At 40.2% G+C, this 21,387-nt stretch overlaps 1 protein-coding gene across 6 annotated transcripts in view; it reads left to right on the plus strand.

Moving 5' to 3' along the window:
* Nucleotides 1-21,387, plus strand: part of shf (shifted) — an 81,715-nt gene that overhangs the window by 40,517 nt on the left and 19,811 nt on the right. For 3 of the 6 annotated variants that reach the window (XM_067785562.1, XM_067785566.1, XM_067785560.1), the window contains exons 2-4: nt 10,859-11,173; nt 11,324-11,584; nt 13,929-14,108. In XM_067785562.1, the coding sequence (XP_067641663.1) occupies nt 10,864-11,173; nt 11,324-11,584; nt 13,929-14,108 (751 nt within the window). In that variant the 5' untranslated portion in view covers nt 10,859-10,863. The remainder of the gene's footprint in view (nt 1-10,858; nt 11,174-11,323; nt 11,585-13,928; nt 14,109-21,387) is intronic. The other 3 variants (XM_067785565.1, XM_067785563.1, XM_067785564.1) reach the window with 3 other exon arrangements.

The following is a 21,387-nucleotide window of genomic DNA, read 5'->3' on the forward strand; positions in this document are numbered from 1 at the left end:
TTTACTGTGGAAATGGGTGTGACACTTGCCATATTAAGTAGAAGAAAATGAAAAAGTTCTGCAGGGCGAATACTGTTCGTGGTATTACATATATAAATAAATTAGCCGTACCCGACAGATGATGTTCTGGGTCACCCTGGTCCACATTTTGGTCGACATCTACAAATAAGGGCCACTCCCTTTTAAAACCCCCATTAATACCTTTAATTTGATACCCATATCGTACAAACACATTACAGTCACCCCTTGTCCACCTTTATTGCGATATCTCGAAAAGGCGTCCACCTATAGAACTAAGGCCCACTCCCTTTTAAAATCGTCATTAACACCTTTCATTTGATTCCCATATCGTACAAACACATTATAGAGTCACCCTTAGTCCACCTTTATGGCGATATCTCGAAAAGGCGTCCACCTATAGAATTAAGGCCCACTCCCTTTTAAAATACTCATTAACACCTTTCATTTGATTCCCATATCGTACAAACACATTCTAGAGTCACCCCTGGTCCACCTTTATGGCGATATCCCGAAATGTCGTCCACCTATAGAACTATGGCCCACCCCTTTTAAAATACTCTTTAATACCTTCCATTTGATACACATGTCATACAAACACATTCCAGGGTGACCCTAGGTTTATTTTCCTTATTTTGTCTCCAAAGCTCTCAGCTGAGTATGTAATGTTCGGTTACACCCGTTACAGCCGTTACTCTCCCTCACACCGCTGTGGCCGTTCCGGCAATCAACAGCCTTCTATTAAATTCTACACGGATCGATTCGATTCGAGTTATAGTAGAGTACTTTCAATAGCCCTTGGAAGGACATTTTTGAAAGTTCCTACGATGGAAACGAAGGGGCGAGCACATTATCTTTGCTTTAGGGCGACCCAACTATCAGTCTGACAGATGAACGAAGAGCCACTATCTCTATATCGAGTGTGCAGTTTTTTTCCCCCTTTTTCAATTTTTTCTACTTATTTTTGCATTTTATTGCTGTCCGTTGATCGAAAAACGCCTGCTATTTATTGAGGTGCGTGTCCATTTTGGCTTTGCTTCCATTCGCTGCTTGTTGAGCTCATTCTTATTTGTTGTCGTGGTTGTTGCCATTTTGTGTCCCGCTGCTGGGACTTTGAGTTTCATTTCCTTTCTTTGTGTTTTTATTAATTAATTTGTTGTTGCTATTGTATTTTTAACCGTTCTGTCGACACCACAAAGTATTAAGCATCAGTTTATTAAAGGTATTTTATTATATACTCGTCACCACGGTATCCGTCTTCTTTGTCCACCGTCTTTGTATTCTTCCATCCTCTGCATGCATATTGCCGTTGTGTGCTCTGTGCCCGTCTTGTTAGTGCTTCATAGCAACCAGACAAATGTGAGCCGAGTTTTGAGCTTAGCCCGATCTCACTTAGTAATAAGGTGTGAGAAAAGCAATAATCGTAAAGAACTAACAAATTGTTTGATGGAAGTTAATCGGTATCCGATGATGTCTGTGTCTTATTGCTGCTGCTGTTGTGTGCCTGTGTGCTGAGTTCCGCTTGTGTTGTTGCTTTTATTTGCGCCGCGCCTACAGGTGTTGATTTCGGAGCGGTGAAGTTATAATTAATGGAATATTGTTAAGTGTTGTTGTAAACGGTGACAAATGCGTTGCCTCCAGATAACAAATACATACATATATAAAATATTAGACTAAAATTGAGAAAAAACATCATTAAACTAGGCTAAAATCTATTCACTCACACTCTCAGAATCGAAAGCTGAAAGATGCTTCGCTCGGCGCTGATTCGTGTTCTCTCAGACTACTGAGTCGATCTAACGATGTAAGCGAAGAGTGAGAATGTATGAGTTGCGTATTGTCAAAACACTCCATCTATCCAGGGTTTAGTAAATGTCCCACAAACCACCAATGAGTAAAGACACAGTATTTGTTAAGGTCGACTGCACACCCACACAGATATAGATGTTAGGAGAACAGCATCTTTATGTACCAAGAGAGTAGAAAACGAGAACTGGCTTATCAGTATGCGAAGGACAGAGTAGTACAGTGCCAAATATAACTCATACGGTGAGATGATAATTGGTGAGCAACGTTGATTGTGGGGATTAGCCAAACGACTATGGCAGCCAATGATCGTAGTAAGCAACGCAGAGGATCGCCACGAAAGCAGTTGGGCGGCGTTGCTGATTGCGAGGGAGGGAGGCTTTCAGACATCAGCGTTTCCATCTTAGAAGTCTTTACTGTAGGTAGAAGTCGGCGCTAGATGCTTAGTTTTGGTAGCGATAAAGCTGCCGACGGCACTTTACGAATATAGATCCGCCTTGCTCCGGTAACAATAATATACATATTTGTAACAGAATTTCTCGTGGGTAGGTGAGGTTGAAAATTGGGGTTCGGAAGTTGTGAAGCTATACATGTTTGTATTGCACTTACCAACCCCTTTAAGGTCAATATAATTTCTGTGTTCCGCTAGTACATCCATTGGACACTTTCCAATGTGTGATTTGTTGAAGAAAGGCAACATAAAATATTCAAAACTCCATCTGACGAAGTATTTTTAACTCCTAAAACTCAGACTGGGTAGAAAGAAATTGAGAACTTTTATTAGGATAGAGCTGTACGATGTTGAAGGCTGCAGCTTTCAATGCCCTACTTTTATTTAGATTTAGATTTATTTACTAAGTCTATGGTTTAGAAACCTTACAGACTAAAACGTACATAGATTATTAATTATATTGAAAATAGTACATACAAAGTTTTTCTTTAAATTCATTGCGATTTACAAATATATCTAAATTTATTTATCTACATAACAAATTAAATTCCGATAGCAGTCTGATAATTGGTTCATTTTGAGCATACCTGGTTTTGCAGAGGTCAATAGCAAATAAATCATGATGTCGTAAGTTTCTGGCTGGAATATTGAGTTTAATACAACGCAATAAAAACGGACAATCAATAGTCCCATTGAGAACATCACGAATAAAAACTAAGCCAGATATCAATCGCCTACTGGCAAGAGTATGCAGACTGATCAGTCTGCACCGCAGAACATAAGATGGAATAGGCATATTAAACCTAATACTGGATAATGCAAATTTTAGAGACTTTTTTTGTAACCGTTCAAGTCTATTGGAATGCACATCATAAAACGGATTCCAGATTATAGAAGCATATTCCAATTTGGACCTTACAAATGTACTAAACAGCAATTTTTTAGTATAAGGATCCTTAAATTCAGAACTATTCCGTCTAATGAAAGCTAGAGAGGAATATGCTTTAGGTATAATGTTATGTCTGTTGCCACTGTTAACTCCAAATATCTTTTCGATAAGAGATGAGCAAGTTGAATCGACCCTCAGGTTCGATGGGTCAAACAAATAGGTCTCACGACTCAGCAAATGACTGCTCATATTCGTTTAACTGACTAATAGCCCTATGTGACGCGCTCACATTGCTGAGAGACTTTGGTCTCCATCTTTCTAAGGATTAGTGCTACTAATCTATGAAATGTTTCACTCGATCCAATGTGAATTTAATCTACTTGATCACTAATTCCCTTTAGATTGAAAAAGGTTGCTAGACGTTCTGTCTCTGTCTCAACTGGCTACTGCAGCGCATGGAACTAATAAAAAACAAGTGAGGAAAGCTAAGTTCAGGTGAAACCGAACATTACATACTCAGCCGCCAAACTACAGCTTGCAAAACTTTTAAATTATCTTCTTTTAAAAGTGGGCGGTGCCACGCCCATTGTCCAAAATTTTACTAATTTTCTATTCTGCGTCATAAGGTCAACCCACCCACTAAGTTTCATCGCTTTATCCGTCTTTAGTAATGAATTATCGCACTTTTTCGGTTTTTCGAAATTTTCAATATCGAAAAAGTGGGCGTGGTTATAGTACGATTTCGTTCATTTTAAATAGCGATCTGAGATGAGTGCCCAAGAACTTACATGTCAAATTTCATTAAGATACCTCAAAATTTACTTAAGTTGTCGTGGTCACGGGCAGACAGCCGGACAGACGGACATGGCTAAATGAATTTCTTTTTTCGCCCAGATCATTTTCATATATAGAAGTCTATATCTATCTCGATTAGTTTATGCCGTTACGGGGTACCGTTATGCGAACAAAATTAATATACTCTGTAACCTCTGCTCAGCTGAGTATAAAAATGTGTAAAACCTGCAACAAAAGCAAAAGAGATAACCTCTTGCAGCGTGCCTCCGAGGGTGATCAACAAGTCTGTCCCACGTCTTTCATTTATTATTTTATTTTTGAATGACTCTAAACGAAGGGAGTCCAACAGAAATAAAACTGCGAATTGTGAGCAATTAAAATTAATTACCCTTGCAATGTACGAAAATGGGTCTGGTTGGACGTGATTGTTTCACTCTTTTGCTTCTTCTCCTGTACGTAATGGGTCATGCCATTCATCATGATGATGTATCAAGTTTGGGTGTTGAAACACTAACTTCTTTAAACTCAAGAGTAATTAAGAAATAATTAATATCAAGTTATTACCGGAACTGACTGGTTAGTAGTGGCAATGGGGTATGGTGATTGTGTTTCTGTGTAAGCAGTTATAGTTGCGCACAATTCCGACTCCTACGTGCTCGTTCTTACCATATCCTCAAAATTTGAAATCCAAGACCTGTTTTTTTTTGTTTCAGAGGAGAAAGCATTGAAATCCTCCAATTGTTAGTCTGGAACTTTAATCGGCACTAATTTCTACCTAATTTCTACCTCCTAAGTACCATTTCCCCCCGGGATTACCGTCAAGTATTCTGTCCGGAGGTTGGTTGAGTACATTCAACCAGTACATTCAAAGTCGCAAAACGTTGGATAAGCTGGGGCTAAATCTCGTATATGGATACTTAAGCTGTAACTTTTTATGATCCTGATAAATTCACTGTACAGTTAGAAAGAGCGATTATGCTGATTCAAGAGACCATGTCTCCAATCCTTTACTTCGTATCTTAATGTACCGCTTATGAGACAGCTACTTCTACGGTTGGAGAAACCTTGCTCCATATCCGCGTCTTGGATCTCTTTATGTACTCAGATCGCCGTAACCGGGGCGAAGCTTTCGACGCACCCTATCCATTTTTCGTTGCTTTCGACCATTTGTTCCACGAATGTCTCGGGAGTGTAATCTTCCCTAAATATGATACGCAGTGTTCATCTATAACTATGGGATCTTCGAAAAATACATGGTATACACCTGCACTGCTTCACCTCCATAATCATCGCATATGTTATTCTCTTCGTGTTTGAAATGGTGGAGATACTCCTTAAAACATCCATGCCCGGTTAGGAACTGGGTTAGTTAGAAGTCCATTATGTGATGTCTTCGTGACAGCCAGTGTTTTAAGGCGGGAATGACCAATTTGTCCAGCGTCCCTTTGTCAGGTTATCTCATCGCATCTACTAGATTTGAATACTGGTTTCCTCCTTACTGGTTTTCCTCCTTACATTCCTGATGCTTCGTCAGAAACCGGTTTAAAAGCACTGCACGGTATTTTGATTTAACGCCTCGGCAGTATGGCAAGCACTCTATGGTCTGGTGCCAAACAGGAGCAGCATAGAGTATTTGGCTCTTTATGACGCCTGTAAGTAATGGCGCCTTCTTTGCTTTAGTCCTCGGGAATTTAACATTATCTTCGATAATAACGTTACGGTTTTCGATGTCTTTTTGTTAGCATATTCGAAATGGGTTTTGAATGAACTCTGGGCGCTTTATTACTGGCAGCGTTTTTATCATCATCCGCCAATCTTTGAGTCGTATCGGACATAATGTTCCAGAGCAGTGGATCTAGCACAGACCCCTAAGAAATGCCGCCTGTAACATCGAGCTTTTTAGTATCAGGTGAAGTTTCGTATTCAAAAAACAGTCGACCTTCAAAGTAGTAGGTGCTGAAGGCATAACTTTTGCAAGCCAATACTCCTACGAACCTTCGTGCCATCGAGTGGCACAAGTGGCCTCTTGAGCCACTTTTTCCTTTTCCTTCCGAATCCAAACGGGTTTTCAGATATACCCCTACGTCTTCAATCTCCTCCCTACAAGACGACTTAAAATGACTCTAGAACTTTACCGGCGGAGTCAGTCTTTGGTAGTAGCACCAAAGTCTGGCGCTTCCAAATTTTTGTAAATGTCTCCTCTGCTAAGCATGCAAATGTTTGCGTTTCATGAATAAACGCTAGGAGGTTATTATCTTCAAGTCTACTAGCAGCTTGTAGGACTTCATTCACGGTCACCTCATAAAATGTATGGAGTGGGGCATAAGACATAGCAGCACTAGCCAGCTTCTGTGTAAGCAGTTATAGTTGCGCACAACCCCGACTCTTACAATATCGGCGGTATTCTCTATCTTGTTACCATCTTCCGAATTCTAACCTTCGCTAGCGCTAAAACTCCATCGCCAAACATATCTTAAACAGTATCAAGTGCTTAGAACAGCATGCAACTTTTGGTACCATACTTTTACATAGGACTTAGGATCATAACAGGCGTTAAGTATGAGTAATAACCCAACGGAGCTGTTAGCAGATGTCAAGAGATGTATCTCCTAAAGCTTTTAGTTGAAGTGTTTCTAGCTCGTAAAGAGTTTGTACCAGTCTAGTGCTACTGGTGCCATATTGCGCCACGGTGTCACGAAGCAGTGTGTCAGCACCAGTAACACCCCGCTCGGTGTCAACTCAATAACTAAACACCGCACAGAGTTACACAGCCTTTGGTGTTTAAGATCGCAAGCGGAAGACGGGTGGTGCTTAGTCGGTCGCTCCTCATATTTCACATTTTCTTTGGCTCAAGTTCCCTAACCATATTCTATCGGACGCTTGGGAACCCAACGTACCACACTTCCCGTTTATTTCTTTTCAATGCACTTTAATCGTCTGGTGCGTCCAATCGACGCATCACGTGCTTATTCAGTTTATATCTTCTACATATGTACATATCTATAAACTTTTGAGATATCTGCAACAATGAGTTATTCCTAGAAAAAGATCGATGAAAAAGTAATTTAGACGACGAGACAAGTTGTAATTTCGCAAGAAACTCACTTCATGATTACAACAACACTCACTCATTCTATTTACACATACAAGCCATTAACAGCGGCGACACTCCTTTGCTATAAATTGTGTTAGAGATGGTAGAGAACGATTAAATATTTTATCCCGATCCTGAATCTTTGAAGTAAAAGTGGATGTGTGTGTTTTAAGAGTCCAAAGCTCTAGACCGATCTCCCAAAATGTTCACAGAATGTTGACGAGATCACTCGGTATTTGTAAGACAATATAAGATATAAGTTACGTGGAACTGTCCGGTCAATAGGTTAAATGTATCTATAGTATTACCAGAATTTGTTTCACGACCTAACGAAAAACTCCCAATTAGGTAACAGGGCTTATGTTATAAAATAGCTCCGACCCCTTGGCAAATACTAGAAGTTTTCTAGGATCTAGCTTAATTGCTGCCTCGAGATCTGACAACTTCGTCGCCCCAGCTGGAGCCTTAACTTCGCGAACACAATACGTGCTCAATCGTTTCTTGTTGCAGTTCCCACTTCCTACATCTGCTGTTACTGCCGAGGCCAATTTTATAAACATGTGATGCCACAAGACAGTAGCCAGTTAGTATGCCCATCATGAGGCTTAACGCAGACCTGACCCCTTCCGTGAATTTGGAACCAACGGTACACCCTTGCACCCTTGCAAGCAAGTCAATTTTTGGGCAGCACAACTTTTCCGGGTATGCTATCATTCCAAAATATTGTAACGAATTTACTGCAAATCCTCTTATTTGCAACCTTCTGCTAAGTTCGAATCACTAAACTGTTGAATAAATGACTCCAATATTTAATAATGCAAAATGGCCTTTATTCAAGTACTTTCAAAATAACACTTCTATTGCTCGACAGATAGCGTGCTTAATCGAAACTAATTCTCGCGCCTCTACTGTTGCTGTTTTTACACTGTGTGATTTCCCCGTTGCATCTTCTAGGCGCTTCCAGAATTTACTTAGTCCCTGGTATATAATTATAACTACAGATGCACGTGTGTAGCTCTCATATGCGCGTGTATTTGTGAGCGACACTTCCACAATTACAATTGCATACTTTTGGGAGCATCTCAGATAAGATATCTGCATGTGTTTGTGCGTTGCTTCTCCGCTGCGTGTACGTACATATGTGTAGACATAATGATTGATTCATTTATGTAGATACATAATGACTGATTTATGGATGTGCATACAATCACTGCTTAGCATCGGCTTAGAGATGGCAGTACCCCTTAGTGTTGCTAATATTCGTAACAATATCTTATTTATGATGCGCCTATTTATTAATTTCGTGGCCTCATTAGACCCCATTGCGAAATAATCTTCCTGCAGCTTATCGAATTTTGTATTATTATTATCACAACCTCTGTGGATGCTGGTCATCCACCCACCGTTCAGGCAGTTCGACACGGGACCAGTCAAAATCACGACGTATGGAGATGGCGTTTAGGCCTTCATTAGTGGCAAATTAATGCATCAAGAATTAGCTCATTGATGGATTAGTTGCTTGGAGATGTATATGCTTGGGAATTCGGCGTCGAGTTAACCACCAATACGTTAAAGCAGCACCTGAATTATTTTCGAATTTTGAAGCCAAACTGAATTTTAATCAGTACAACGTCATCCGCACTGCTTTTCAACCTTAGCTTCCGACTCTTAAGTTTTTTGTTCGAGTAAAAGATCATCCTACTTTTGCTGCAGGTTCGAAAACGACATGTCTATCCCAGACTTTGGTTGCACAATGCCCTATCCCAATTTTTTTTCAAAATGTAGCTGAGATTCGCTTTTGCGCCGTTAGCCTAGATAGGGCGCGCTTTTTTATTTTTATTGTAATTTTAGACACTACCTTAACCTACAATCTCTGCTTGGTAAGGGTGGGACGAGCTCTGATATTAGCACCTTATTGTACTAGCCCGGATGCCTCGAAAGCTATTTGTTTGTTTCTGTCGCACCTTTGTGTTGTTCGGATACTCCTAGACAAGCAAAATAAACGGGCAGCCTGCGCAGGATTAACGGAAGCGGTTAGGTTTTGCGACGCTGAATACACTAAACATAATCCTTGAGAAATTATCGCTGGATTTTCACATTCGTGTATCCGCAACAGGATAAACCTTAAGACTGAGCGAAGTATGGGTGCTGGAACGAGATGCTGCATGAGTACAGTGGTATCCGGAAAGGGAAAGAACACTACATAAGCCTACCTTCCGGATTCCCTGAAACAGACAAAATTTATTTTGAGCTGTTGTTCTTCACGAGTAGAGACTGGAGATCCCGAAGTGCTTGTACAAAGGTGCTAATCTCGCTCTACGGACGGGACCACAGGCATTTTCGGTATCGGCGCAGAAATTTCTGACAAAAATTGCAGGTCGCAGTCGTCGATCTGTCACCCAAAGCCCACATGCAACTTCCAAGCGCTCTTTACTGATTAGGCGGCATGGCCATCAAGTTGTACGTCACCTCCCTTTGACCTCTCACTGAACCGTTGAAATTGCTTGGATTCAAGGTATTCAAAATTAAGAGACTTTAGCTTTAATGCCAGTAAAAAAAATAGATTTATCCTCCCCTTTTAATAATTTTTTTTAATCTTTCCCGTTATACCCCGGTCGTTGGTCAGGCTTCGTTATATGGGCTATGGGCTTGCTGACTTCGGACACTATAGCCTTCTTACCAGTTTCAAATTTAACCCGGACAGAACAGACTATTGTATAGGATGGGTCGAAGTTGGACGGAAAGGTTGGTGGGGGGTCTTTTGTCAAGAGCTAAATGTAAGCCGAAAGTTTAAGTTGGCTGATCACTGCAGTGTATTCCCAGCGGAAGTTGCTGCGATTAAGGATGCGATGGATGAAATGCTGTCCACTGTTACTACGGTTAGGGATTTTAACATCTACTCTAATAACCAAGCGGCTAGCTCCACTACGGTGCGATCGAGGGTGGTCTGGGAGTGCCTGACCTCGCTTACGATTGCATCGAATTACTTTACAATTAAGATTATCTCGGTCCCGGGCCATAGTGATATCCCGGGTAACTGTCAAGGGGATCTCTTAGTCCGCATCGGTACAACTGAACCGGATGAAGATGGCTGTAGGGATTTCGGGATTCCGCTGGCCACCTGTGGATTGCCCCTCCATAACTGGGCCTCGAGTCAGCTCAGCAAACGTTGGGCGGACACCACGTCTTGCAGGGTAGCAAGATCTTTCTGGCCGAAAATGGATGGCAGGAGGTCTGCTGAAATAATTGGGTTCACTAAGGCTCACTTATCAATGGTCATTGGGGTTTTGACAGGGCACTGATCCATGGGTATCCATGCGGCACGTCTCAATATACTGGAAACTCCATCCTGCTGCAGCTGTATGAAGGATGATGAGGTGGAATCACCAGATCACTTTATGCTTCATTGCCCAGCTTTTGTCAGAACTAGGCGAAAGTACTTCGGTCGCGACTCACTTGGATCTCCCGAGGATTAACCAAAGTTGAGATCGGTATCATTCGTAGCTTTATCGTTGCTACCCAACTATTCTCTAAGTAGCTAGATATAAGTCACCGTTATTTTTGTTGTATGTGGTATCACAACGGACCTTCGTGTTGTCCAAGTGAGCTTTCCTTATCAGAGCAGCTACCACCTAACCTAGCCTAATCTAACCTACCCCGAAACACTGCCACTTTGAAACTACTACCATACATACCATACTTCCACCTCTAATACGAATATGTAGTATGAATCTTTTCTTGTACAGTGCAATATGCAATCTCAGCGCATGTTTAACTAATATCCGCTGTCACTTATTCATTGCAGGAAAAATGCTTTACCATACAAAATCACAATCATCTAGCAAATGGTTCTATTTAATCTCATTGTTGTTGTTAATATGTTGGAGCAATTGGATCGAATGCAGAAAACACCATCACAGACAAAGCAACGAAGCTGATCATGAGCTTATAAGCATTGAAGAGGCTGAGGGTGGCGGTGGTGGTCGTGGTGGTGGTGGTGGAAACCATGTCGGAAACGGACATCGTCGGGGGCATCATAAAAAACATCATCGCCGACAGCATCAGGAGGATAATGAACTTTCATTATGGATTAACGAGCAACAGTTAAATATGTTAAGTGGTAATGTATTTCTAAGGGGAAAGTCTCCGCCACTCTACTCTTGTTACATTATCAAAAACCCAATTTAATGCTGTGGCTGTGGCTGGGATGTTCCCATTTAACATATTGTTTTTGCTGGAAAAAAACTCAATCTGATTTTCAAGTGTAAAGCTCTTTTCTTTCCACAAGGCTTTGCACATGGTCGCATTTATGCTATCGAAAATGGCCAAGTCCTCAATGATTTACGTGAAATCAACATCTATAAATATTTAATTATTCCGGCTGAAGTTAATTATGTGAATTTTACATGGAAATCGGGGAGTCGAAAATATTTTTATAATTTCGATCGTTTACAAACACTGGACGATAATATACTGCGTGCGCCAACACTGTCAATTAAAACAATTGGACGTATTCCGGCTGAGGAAAAAAGTGAGTAAAAAGGATTTCTTTCCCTTTTAATAGAGGCTGAGAAACCTTTCAGTTCATCCAGGATCAGGTACAGGCACCATAACATAATATCATAGTACACACACGATTGAACTGTTACGACGACATAAGCTTTTCGTACCAAGAGAGTAGGAAACGAAAGAGCGAGATATTATAGATAAGCAGTAAGCGACGGACGCTGTCCGAAATTTCTACTTAGGTGGAATGGTCGGTACCTGTTGCCTTGACGATCGCGGAAGTAGCCAAACAATTTAGGGCGGTCAAGGATCGTAGTGGCAGTCAGAATATCTAGACGGCAAGAGCCGGACAGCGGTATGATAGGGGATACAATGGTTGCAATGACGGCACCAGTTTAATAGCGGTGCGGCAGGTTTACATTTGCCAAATAATTTCTTTTGTAATTTTTAGTGGGTTCTGCGACTCGTAAAGACACCTAGGAATATAACAAAGGTTCTGTAGACTTACCGGATTGGTTGAAGTCCCGCAAGGTTTTTATGGCCATGTTTACATGTTTACATTGGAAAGGAACAAGCCCTTCTCCTACTTTTCTCTGATATAACAGCGTTGCTTTAGCGATCACGCATACCAACAAGTTCCCTCTTTTAAGGCTGTCGGGACTGGTAAGAAGATGTCGGCAATATAGGCCATACATGTCGATGGAATATAGCTACCGACTGTCCTACACCCAAAAATACTGGGTGTGACGTTAGATTAGGACCTACATTACCAAAATCGTCAAGTCCCTCGCTGGCAGCACTTGGCTCATAGCCACTCATAAAGTAATTGGCCAGCCGCTTGTATGCTACGCGTTTGCGATATGGTCGCAAAGCTTAAAGGAAACACACTGGAGGAAACTGCAGTTATGTCACCAGAACATCATCTGAACAAACAATTTCTGTTAAATACCCAGAAAACTCGGCATCCCAACAGGCATCTGACCATTAAGGTGCTAGCCCGACCATTACGGGAACGATTTATATGGCCACATTAAACCTTCAGGCCATCCCTCCCTCCCCACCCCCAAGTTCCATGACGAGCTTGTCTGTTAGTGAAACAGGATTCACCACGGATAGGTGAGGTTGACAATGGGGTTTGGAGAAGCTATATATTGCGCTGGCAACCTGAAAGGGTTGCGCTACACAGCCCTTTGAATCTGGTATTTTAGTCGCCTCTTACAACAGGCATACCTACCGCGCGTATATTCTGACCCCCTAACCCGCTGGAGCCACTGAAGAAGTCAGCCGTTTGAACAAAAGAAGCACCAAAAGCGCTCAGAGACACACACAAAAAGTAGGCAAATTACTATGCAGACAAATGTCCGGTGAGCCCCGTTCTCAAAGACTAATACCCTAAACTGGCAGCTGAGGAAAACGACCCCATCCCCAGGGAGATACTCGTCTGCTCTAGCTCAACTTCGATCTGGATACTGTAATAGGTTAAACACCTACTTATCCAGAATCAAGCCTAACCTGCCCTTGTAACGTGTACACATGTTACCAACCATCTTTTCAATTGCCATGTGGAACCAATGCCTATATTACCCTTATATCCTTGGTCCAACCTTGTTGAAACAGCAACTTTCATCGAACTCTCGTTAGACGATATTGACGATTTGTCAGAGATCGCACATATTGGATGGGGCGAAGTATGTCCACAACAACAGCAACAGCTAAGAGGACGCGTCAGATTTCTGTGCGCACGGTTTTTCCACAGTCTGGCGGAGGTAAAGAAGTCGGATATTTCCCTTAAGATTATATATAAAAATAAGTGGTTTGTTGAAAACTAAGAGGGATGTGAGTGGTTGGATGAATGTAATTGGTTCACAATGGGTAAAAATGTCTGCGAGTGAAAATGTGGAAAGCTCCCATGCAGATCACTTTACCTACCCAATGTATTTTTAGCATATGCGAGGTGACACTACATTACGAACCGACCTCTTGAAACAAAATCATCTAAAATCTCTTACTATGTTAAAACTGTGCGTTTTTTAGGCCTGCCAGCAGAAAAGTTCGCTGCCAAAACCCTAAACGGCCGCCTTCGTGGTGTAGTGGTAACATGCTCCGCCTACCTCACCGAAGATCCCGAGTTTAAGCCCCAGGGAAAGGAACATGAAAAATTTTTCCAAGCAGGGTCGCCCCTCCGCAGTGATTTGGCAAGCACTCCGAGTGTATTTTTGCCATGAAGAGTGAAAACTTATCCGCCTTGCATTGCGTTCAACGTGTAGGTCCCGTCCCGCCAATTTGTAGGAATAATTAAAAGCTTGGCCTTAAATCTCCTCGCAGGTCGTCGCACCCTGTATTTATTTTTTGTATTTTTTTCTTTGCAGATTTTAGTATATTCTTACCATGTGCCGGTAATAATTCAGGTACGGCTATGTTCAATATCGGTTTGTCAATAGAAAATCGTCGGGGGAAGCCGTTGCCCGGCACACCGATACGTTTGAACTTCAAAAAGGAATGCGCACATAGAGGTAACGCTTCCATCTCTACACTAACATCTTCGCAAGGTAGTGTATAAAAATAAAAAATGCTTCCTTTACAAAAACATATACATATCATAAAAACATCTACTCTACAAGACATTGGCTTCTAACAAACTTCTTTTCAAAATTTGATTTTCCAAAGACCACAGCGGGAGTGAGTAAAACTTATAGTGGTGTTGAAGTTTTCTCTTCGTATTTCGACCGATAATATACTTCCATTAAAAACGGTTGTTGGTTTTGGCACGAGAGGAAGAAATCTCTGGGATATCCTTTCTTTGGCGATCTTTGTGATCTGGTTAACTTGGAACCTAAGAAATTCCTGACGTTTGCTAAATCGACCTGTTGGTTTGAGTAGGGGAGAGATCCACGTGGTATCACAACGGGACCTTTATGGGCCTAAGTGCACTGGGGCTCGCACCGGTGGCCACTCTAACCTAACCTAACCTAAAAACGGTTGTCATAATTTTCTTCAAAGAACACACTCAGAGCATGACCCAGCGTCAGATTTGACACCAACAGTAAAGCGAAGATTGGAACGAGAGGACGGAAGAGAGAGCAAGGGGAGAGAGGAAAATAGAGGATGATTGAGGTAGAGGAAAGATGTTGGGTGCAGGAGGGAAAAAATCGTGAAAGTGATAGGCGGAAATACAGAGGGAAACGGTTTAAACTGGGAGGGGGAAGGGCGAGGTATGATTTGAGGATGCTTTAGATTCAAAATTTGGTCCGTTTTCCTTCTAATCTTTCCGGTAAGTGAACCAAGGGTTGACCTGTTCTAAAATATTATTGTATTGTATTGTATTGTATTTTATTAAACATTTTCCAGATGCATACTTATTAACCTAAGATTACAATATTACATTAAATAATTTCAAATTACTATGCAGCATAGGAAAAGTATATGGCATTTTTTATATTAAAGTTTAACATAGTTCTAAATGCCAGTCCTAGCTTTGGTATATTGTTTTGTGTGGGGTGTACAAAAATAAAAATTTCATAAAGAGTTTATGTTATACATTAAATTAAATCATCAAAGATATGAAAGAGAATCAATACTAAATATTTGCAGCTTCCTAAGGTATGTACGGTTTATAGGGTCATCCTCAGCATCGTTTCTAATTCAAAGTGATTATAACCAAAAAGATACAGCTTAACTTCTTTTTTAAATAAGTTGACATTTCTTATTACCTGTACAGTGGCAGGAAGGGAGTTGAAAAATTTGCACGACGTGTATGTGTAAAAACTTCTAAAGTGCGACGTCCTAGTATGCGGAATTTGTACCATCGGAAGTAGATTTCTTCGTAAGTTGTAGACTTCCGAAGGAAAGCTTTCCAGGTAGCCACACCGTATAAAGAATGTTTTTAAAACTTTGTAAAGATAGAGATGTCGACACGGAAATATATCTAGTTTCCTAAAATATAGCATAGAGTGAGACCTATAGTTTGCACTACAGATTCGCCTTATAATCCCCTTTTGAATTGTTACCACTGCTGACAGCTTATTAGCCGAAGCGCCGCCCCAGCATGTGATACCATATTGCAGTTTAGATTGAAATATTCCGTAGTAAACTGTTTTTAAAGTGGATATTGAACATAACTTTTTCAGACGATAAAAGTGACGAGTGGTATATAGAAAGTATTTTTTTAGTGCATTAATGTGCTCAGACCAACTCAAGCGGTTGTCTATTATAATTCCTAGGTACTTGAAATTCTCAACAACTTCAACCCTGAAGCAGCTCTCACTACAGTTTCTATTACAATCAAAAGATCTCATCGCGTCACTTTGAGTGCACGATATATGGTGCATGTTAAAGCGAGAGCACACTGCGGAGTGAAATATGACATCATAAGTTGGTTGTTCTTTGAGAACATGACTGAAATACATAAGTCTAGTTTTACTACTTACAATCAGTTTGTGTGAAGCGAACCAGGTTCGTAACAAATGTATATCATGGTTAATGTCACATATTAATTCAAAGTAATTCGGTGTACTGTACGCAATTGCAAGATCGTCTGCAAAGGCAGTGGCCTTGCCTCTCAATGGAAGCTTAAATATTGAATTAATATAGACCAAGAACAATATTGGACCAAGAACTGAGCCTTGGGGAACACCCAGATTAACAAGCTGTAATCTACTGTAGCTACATTCTACTTTAACTTTTTGTGTTCTGCCCGATATATACGATTTAAGCCACTTATGCATAACACCGCGGAATCCTGCACTATATAGTTTATCCAATAGTACACCCCTATCGACCATATCAAAAGCTTTTGTTATGTCCACAAAGAAACCAGCACAACTTCTTTTTTCATCCAGAGCTTTGTAGACGTTGGTGCAAAAATCTAGCAAAGCGTCTTCTGTTGAAAGGTCAGAACGAAAGCCAAACTGCATGGAGCTAAAAAAGCTCGCTTTATTTAGAAAATTAACAATTCTGGTTTTAACAGCCTTTTCAAAAACTTTAGATATGGCCGAGAGTAGTGAAATAGGTCTGTAATTATTAACATCTTTTTTATCCCCTTTTTTCAAGATCGGAATTACAATCGCACATTTCAAACCATCGGGAAAAATACCCTGAGTAATGCTGGTGTTGAATAAGTATATCAGTATATCAACCACATTAAAATATATCTTTTTTAAAATTAAATTGGAAATACCATCCTCACCGCATGAACTAGAGTTTTTTAAGGTTTTTATAATGCTTATAATTTCGAAACCTGTGATAGGGTCAAAAAAGAAGCTATTTCGAGCATCTTGGCCCGATGGTAAATGGGTCGCAAACCGACAATTGCAGTTAGTTAATACTGTGTTCCCAACCGTTGTAAAGTGCGTGTTAAGTTTATTAGCTACTTCCACAGCATCCGTAATCGACTGACTCCCAGCTTGTAATGCTATTCGCTCATTATCTTTTTCACCGTTTCGATTAAGAAGATTATTGACAACTTCCCATTCTTTCCTAATATTACCAAGTGCTGAATTAAACTTGTTTCGAAAGAAGTTTTCCCGCGTCAGTCGTATGGCCTTATTGGTGCTATTACTTATTTTGTTGTATCTAGTGCGGAGCCTTCTATTACTAGGATACTTAGCACACTTTTTTCTTAGTTGGTTTTTGAGCTTTATTTTCTGTAGGAGATCCCGAGTAATCCAAGGCTTAAGTCTCACATTTTTTTTACGATCATTTACAGTATACGAAGAGTTGAGAATGTGCGCGTTTAAGGTATCTAAAAATATGTAAAAAGCTACTGATATGTCATTTTCAGCGAGGACATTCGACCAACTTTCGAAACATAGCTTATGGTTCAGCATAGGGAAATTAACTTTGGTATATGATTTCTGAACGCGATTTGCTTTTGGTTTGTCGAAAACAATTCCAAATATTTGCAAACCCGTCATCGTGTGATCAGTTACTTGCAAGTCAATGTTAAAACTATTACAATATCTATATGGTACGGCATTAAAGCGGCAAAAAATATGATCAATACACGTACCCGAACTTAAGCGCGTCGGCTCATTAATATAGGAAGTATAACCATTTCCAGCCATCAAGGCCAAATAATCATCAGTTGTATTACAGTGATGCAAAAGGTCTAAATTAAAATCACCCAGTATGAAAAAGTTTGTAGTTTCTTCACACAGCACGAAACTGGAGTATTCTTGAATAAATACAGAAATAGGAACAGATTGTAGTCTGTATACCCCTAGGAAAACAAATTGTTCGCCTTTTATATTAAGAGAAAGTTGTAGCATATCAGCACTATAAAGATTTTTACTTACTGAGGTACACTCATAAGTATCGCGCACAAAGGCTCCAACACCTCCCGCACTGTATCTATCATTCGCATTGGCATAAAAATTGAAATGAGGTATGCTGTAGTCACTTACTTCATAAGAATATATCCAAATTTCCGTTAAAAATATAATATCTGGTAGGCAACCTAATGCATCGATATGACTTAAAAATAAATCAAAATTCTGCCTAAGGCTACGTATATTCTGATGCACAACTTTTATATCGTTAGAACCTACTGAGGGCGCTTTATGAAAAAAATTTTTGCTAGCGATGATTGGGTTATCATCAATCAGAACGTCAACAAACATCGAAGAAAAATAAATGAAGAAAAAAAGAACAAAGAGTATAGCTACAGAGTAGCTAATCAACAATAAATTTTATGTCTTCAAAAGTTCTGATGTTGATAACCCTCTCATTTTCTGCTCTTTTTAATAGGAAGCTCGATTTCCCTAACCATAAATATTTGTAGTGTTTCTCTTTCTTTAATTTATATGCTGCCGTAAACAAAGCTCGATTAAAACCCGTGAGTGCATCATTAATATATATTTTGTTATTGCTAGTTCCATCAAACATTCGCGCTGTCAGCTTACGTGCTTTTGTTTTTCTCGCTGCCATAACTCTCTTCTTGGTATCAGTTGAGGAGAAATGCACGCGTATAACACTGCGGGTGAGCGAAGCGTCATTTTTTTGCTTTATGCTTCTTACTACGCATTTTTCAATCTCAGATGGTGTTACTGAGATTCCCAAAGTGTCCACGATTTTCTGCATACATTCTTCCGCATTGTTGCTGTGTTCTTGTGGAATGCCAGCAATTTCAATCACGTTGTTAAGGTCTCTCTGGTCTCTCCAGTTAAGCTTGCTCTCTAACGTAGTCACCTTTTCTTTTAATGCTTTGTTTTCATCAGCAAGCATACTCAGTGTGCTAAGCATTTCAGAGTTAACACTTCTGAGGGCAACTATCTCTTCATATAGCAGCTGAAGAGTTATTGGCTTTTTGCTGCTATTCGGTAATCCGCAAGGTTGTTGACTCGTAGATGCCTGAATTTGACTCTTTATTTGATTGTTACCTTTATTTTTCATGCTAATCGTATTGGCATGTGTGTTACACTGAGCTGCACGTTGTTTTTGTTCCTCTGCACCTGCTGTAGCCGAATTAGTGTACAGCGCAGTGGGAGTTGTGGAGGCGACAGGTGGATCAGAAACAGCTTGCATTGGTGCCAGGGACTGCGTCTGCATCGATTTTCGACGGAGGATGGAACATCCCTCACATCTATAGTTAAGATTATTGGCTTTCATATATTCCACATCAGCCTTGTCCATCTTGGCGCACAAACAATGAAATATGCACTTACAGTCTGCACAGGTGACTTTGGCAGGATCTGCGCGGTCAATTTTTTGCTTGCAAACTTGACAGTTCATAATTATTTATGTAAATTATTTAGTGTAAAAGAAAAAACTAAATCAGTTTAGTGAAACGAAATAATCAAATGCGCGCACCCCACACACACCGAAAAACACGTCCACTCGTGACGACGATTACTTTATATGTTCGATTTGCTTGATATTCGGAGCAGTGGTACATCTTTAGCCAAGTTAATATTCCAGAAACTTTACACTCCGGAAAGTGAGCCAGGGGCTGGCCCGTTCTACAAAAAAAAACAGTTTATGGTGCGATTTGCTTGTAATTTGGCACAGGAGTACCTTCTTGCCTAGCTTTACATTTGAGAATTTTTTCTTTCCGGAAAGTGGACCAAGACCGACCTATTCCAAAAAATTTAACTGATAGTGCGATTTGCTTCAAAATTCAGTACTGTAGTACCTCTATGAGAAAGTTACCTGCTCTAGTTCCATATAGTAGTTTCGTAGTGGTTTATAAAAAACATGGAAATCGATCTGTCAGGCGAGTCAGTTATTAAATTTTTGGCATAGAGATTCCACACAGAGAGGTACAGGGAGCGGAATTTGGACTAAGAGTGGAAGTGTTTTTGTGAGTGGGAAGGAGTTTGCGAGTGAAAGGGAGTTAAAGGGAGTTAAATGGAATAAGGGATCAATAAGAATAACAAGAAGAATGTAAGATAAAGTAGAAGAGAATGGGATAGAGAGTGAGAGGGGAAGGTCTGCTGGGTACGCTAGTATTTCACTGTGCAACAGCCGGCTGGAACCACGCCAACATTTTTACTTTTTTAATTTGCTGAAGGCGTTAACAAAAAAAATAAATTTTCGAAATGTAGAATTTCGAACTTCGAAAGCCGATATCTATTTTTTGGAGGCTAACTTCGAAAAACGGAGATAGTACCTTGTCTACTTAAGCCTCATTCTCTAGAAAAAAGTGGGTTTGGTCCAATACCCAGAAAAAAAGTAGATTTTGTCACATAGTGTTATAACATATATATATGTATATATATATATATGCATATATATATGTATAGTTAAGAAAAATCCTAAACAAATTTAAAATAATCGCATAGTTTTTTCAGAATTTTCATAAAATAAGAATAAATACAGAAAAACTAGCTTATTTCCGCCAATTCGTTTACCAAATAGTTAAAAATACTAACTTAGAAATGTATATATATTTATTTTTTTGTTTAAATTAAACAACAGGCTTGTGTCATCATTAAATTAGTAGAGCTCTGACGCTCTCAAATACAAAAATCGGTACCCCAGCGGGTCAGGGGGTTAGGTATGCCTGTCGTAAGAGGCGACTAAAATGCCAGATTCAAAAGGCTGTGTAGCGCAAACTTTTCAGGTTGCCAGCGCAATATGTAGATTCTCCAAACCCAATTGTCAACCTCAACTACCCGAGGCGAATCCTGTTTCATTAACAGCCGAGGCTCTGGCGACCCCAAGCTCCTCATGGAACTTGTTGGTGGGGAGGGAGGGATGGCCTGAAGGTTTAATGTGGCCATACAAATCGTTCCCGAGATTGTCGGGCTAGTACCTTAATGGTGATATGTTACCGGAGCGTACCGGATCTGTATCCGGCAAAGGACCTTCACATCGTTAACACTCCCCAAAGCCTTCGAGAAGTAACCTTATCGCTACAACAACAACAACAAAAATCGGTACGGCTGCTTTCACAAAGCAAGGAAAAAGGTGGATAATTCAATCCCTTCAGCGAAAATCATAGTAGAAAAGTAGCTAAAGTAACGTAACCAATCATTTTGTTTTGTTTATTTTCCGGATGGATAATCGTTCCAATAAGATTTTCTGTCATCCCGTGTTAAACATTGTTTGGAGACAAACCTGTTTCAACGTTGTGCCATCTTCAGTGTAATTTTTAGAATAGATGGTACTTCCGTCATCCCTTGCCAAATTTGTTTTGGAGGCATACCGGTTTCGGCATTGTGCCATCACTGTTGATAACACTGAAAATGGCACAACTCCAAAACTTGTTTTTCTCCAAACCAAATTTGACAAGGGATGACGAAAAATTGTTCCGATATACATCAATGAGCGTATCAGTACAGAAGATGCCAGTAGGTTTAGGTACATGAAATGATAAAGAATTATATTTCT

This window comes from Eurosta solidaginis, chromosome 4, assembly GCF_040869045.1.
Source record: "Eurosta solidaginis isolate ZX-2024a chromosome 4, ASM4086904v1, whole genome shotgun sequence".
NCBI classification, from domain to species: Eukaryota; Metazoa; Arthropoda; class Insecta; order Diptera; family Tephritidae; genus Eurosta; species Eurosta solidaginis.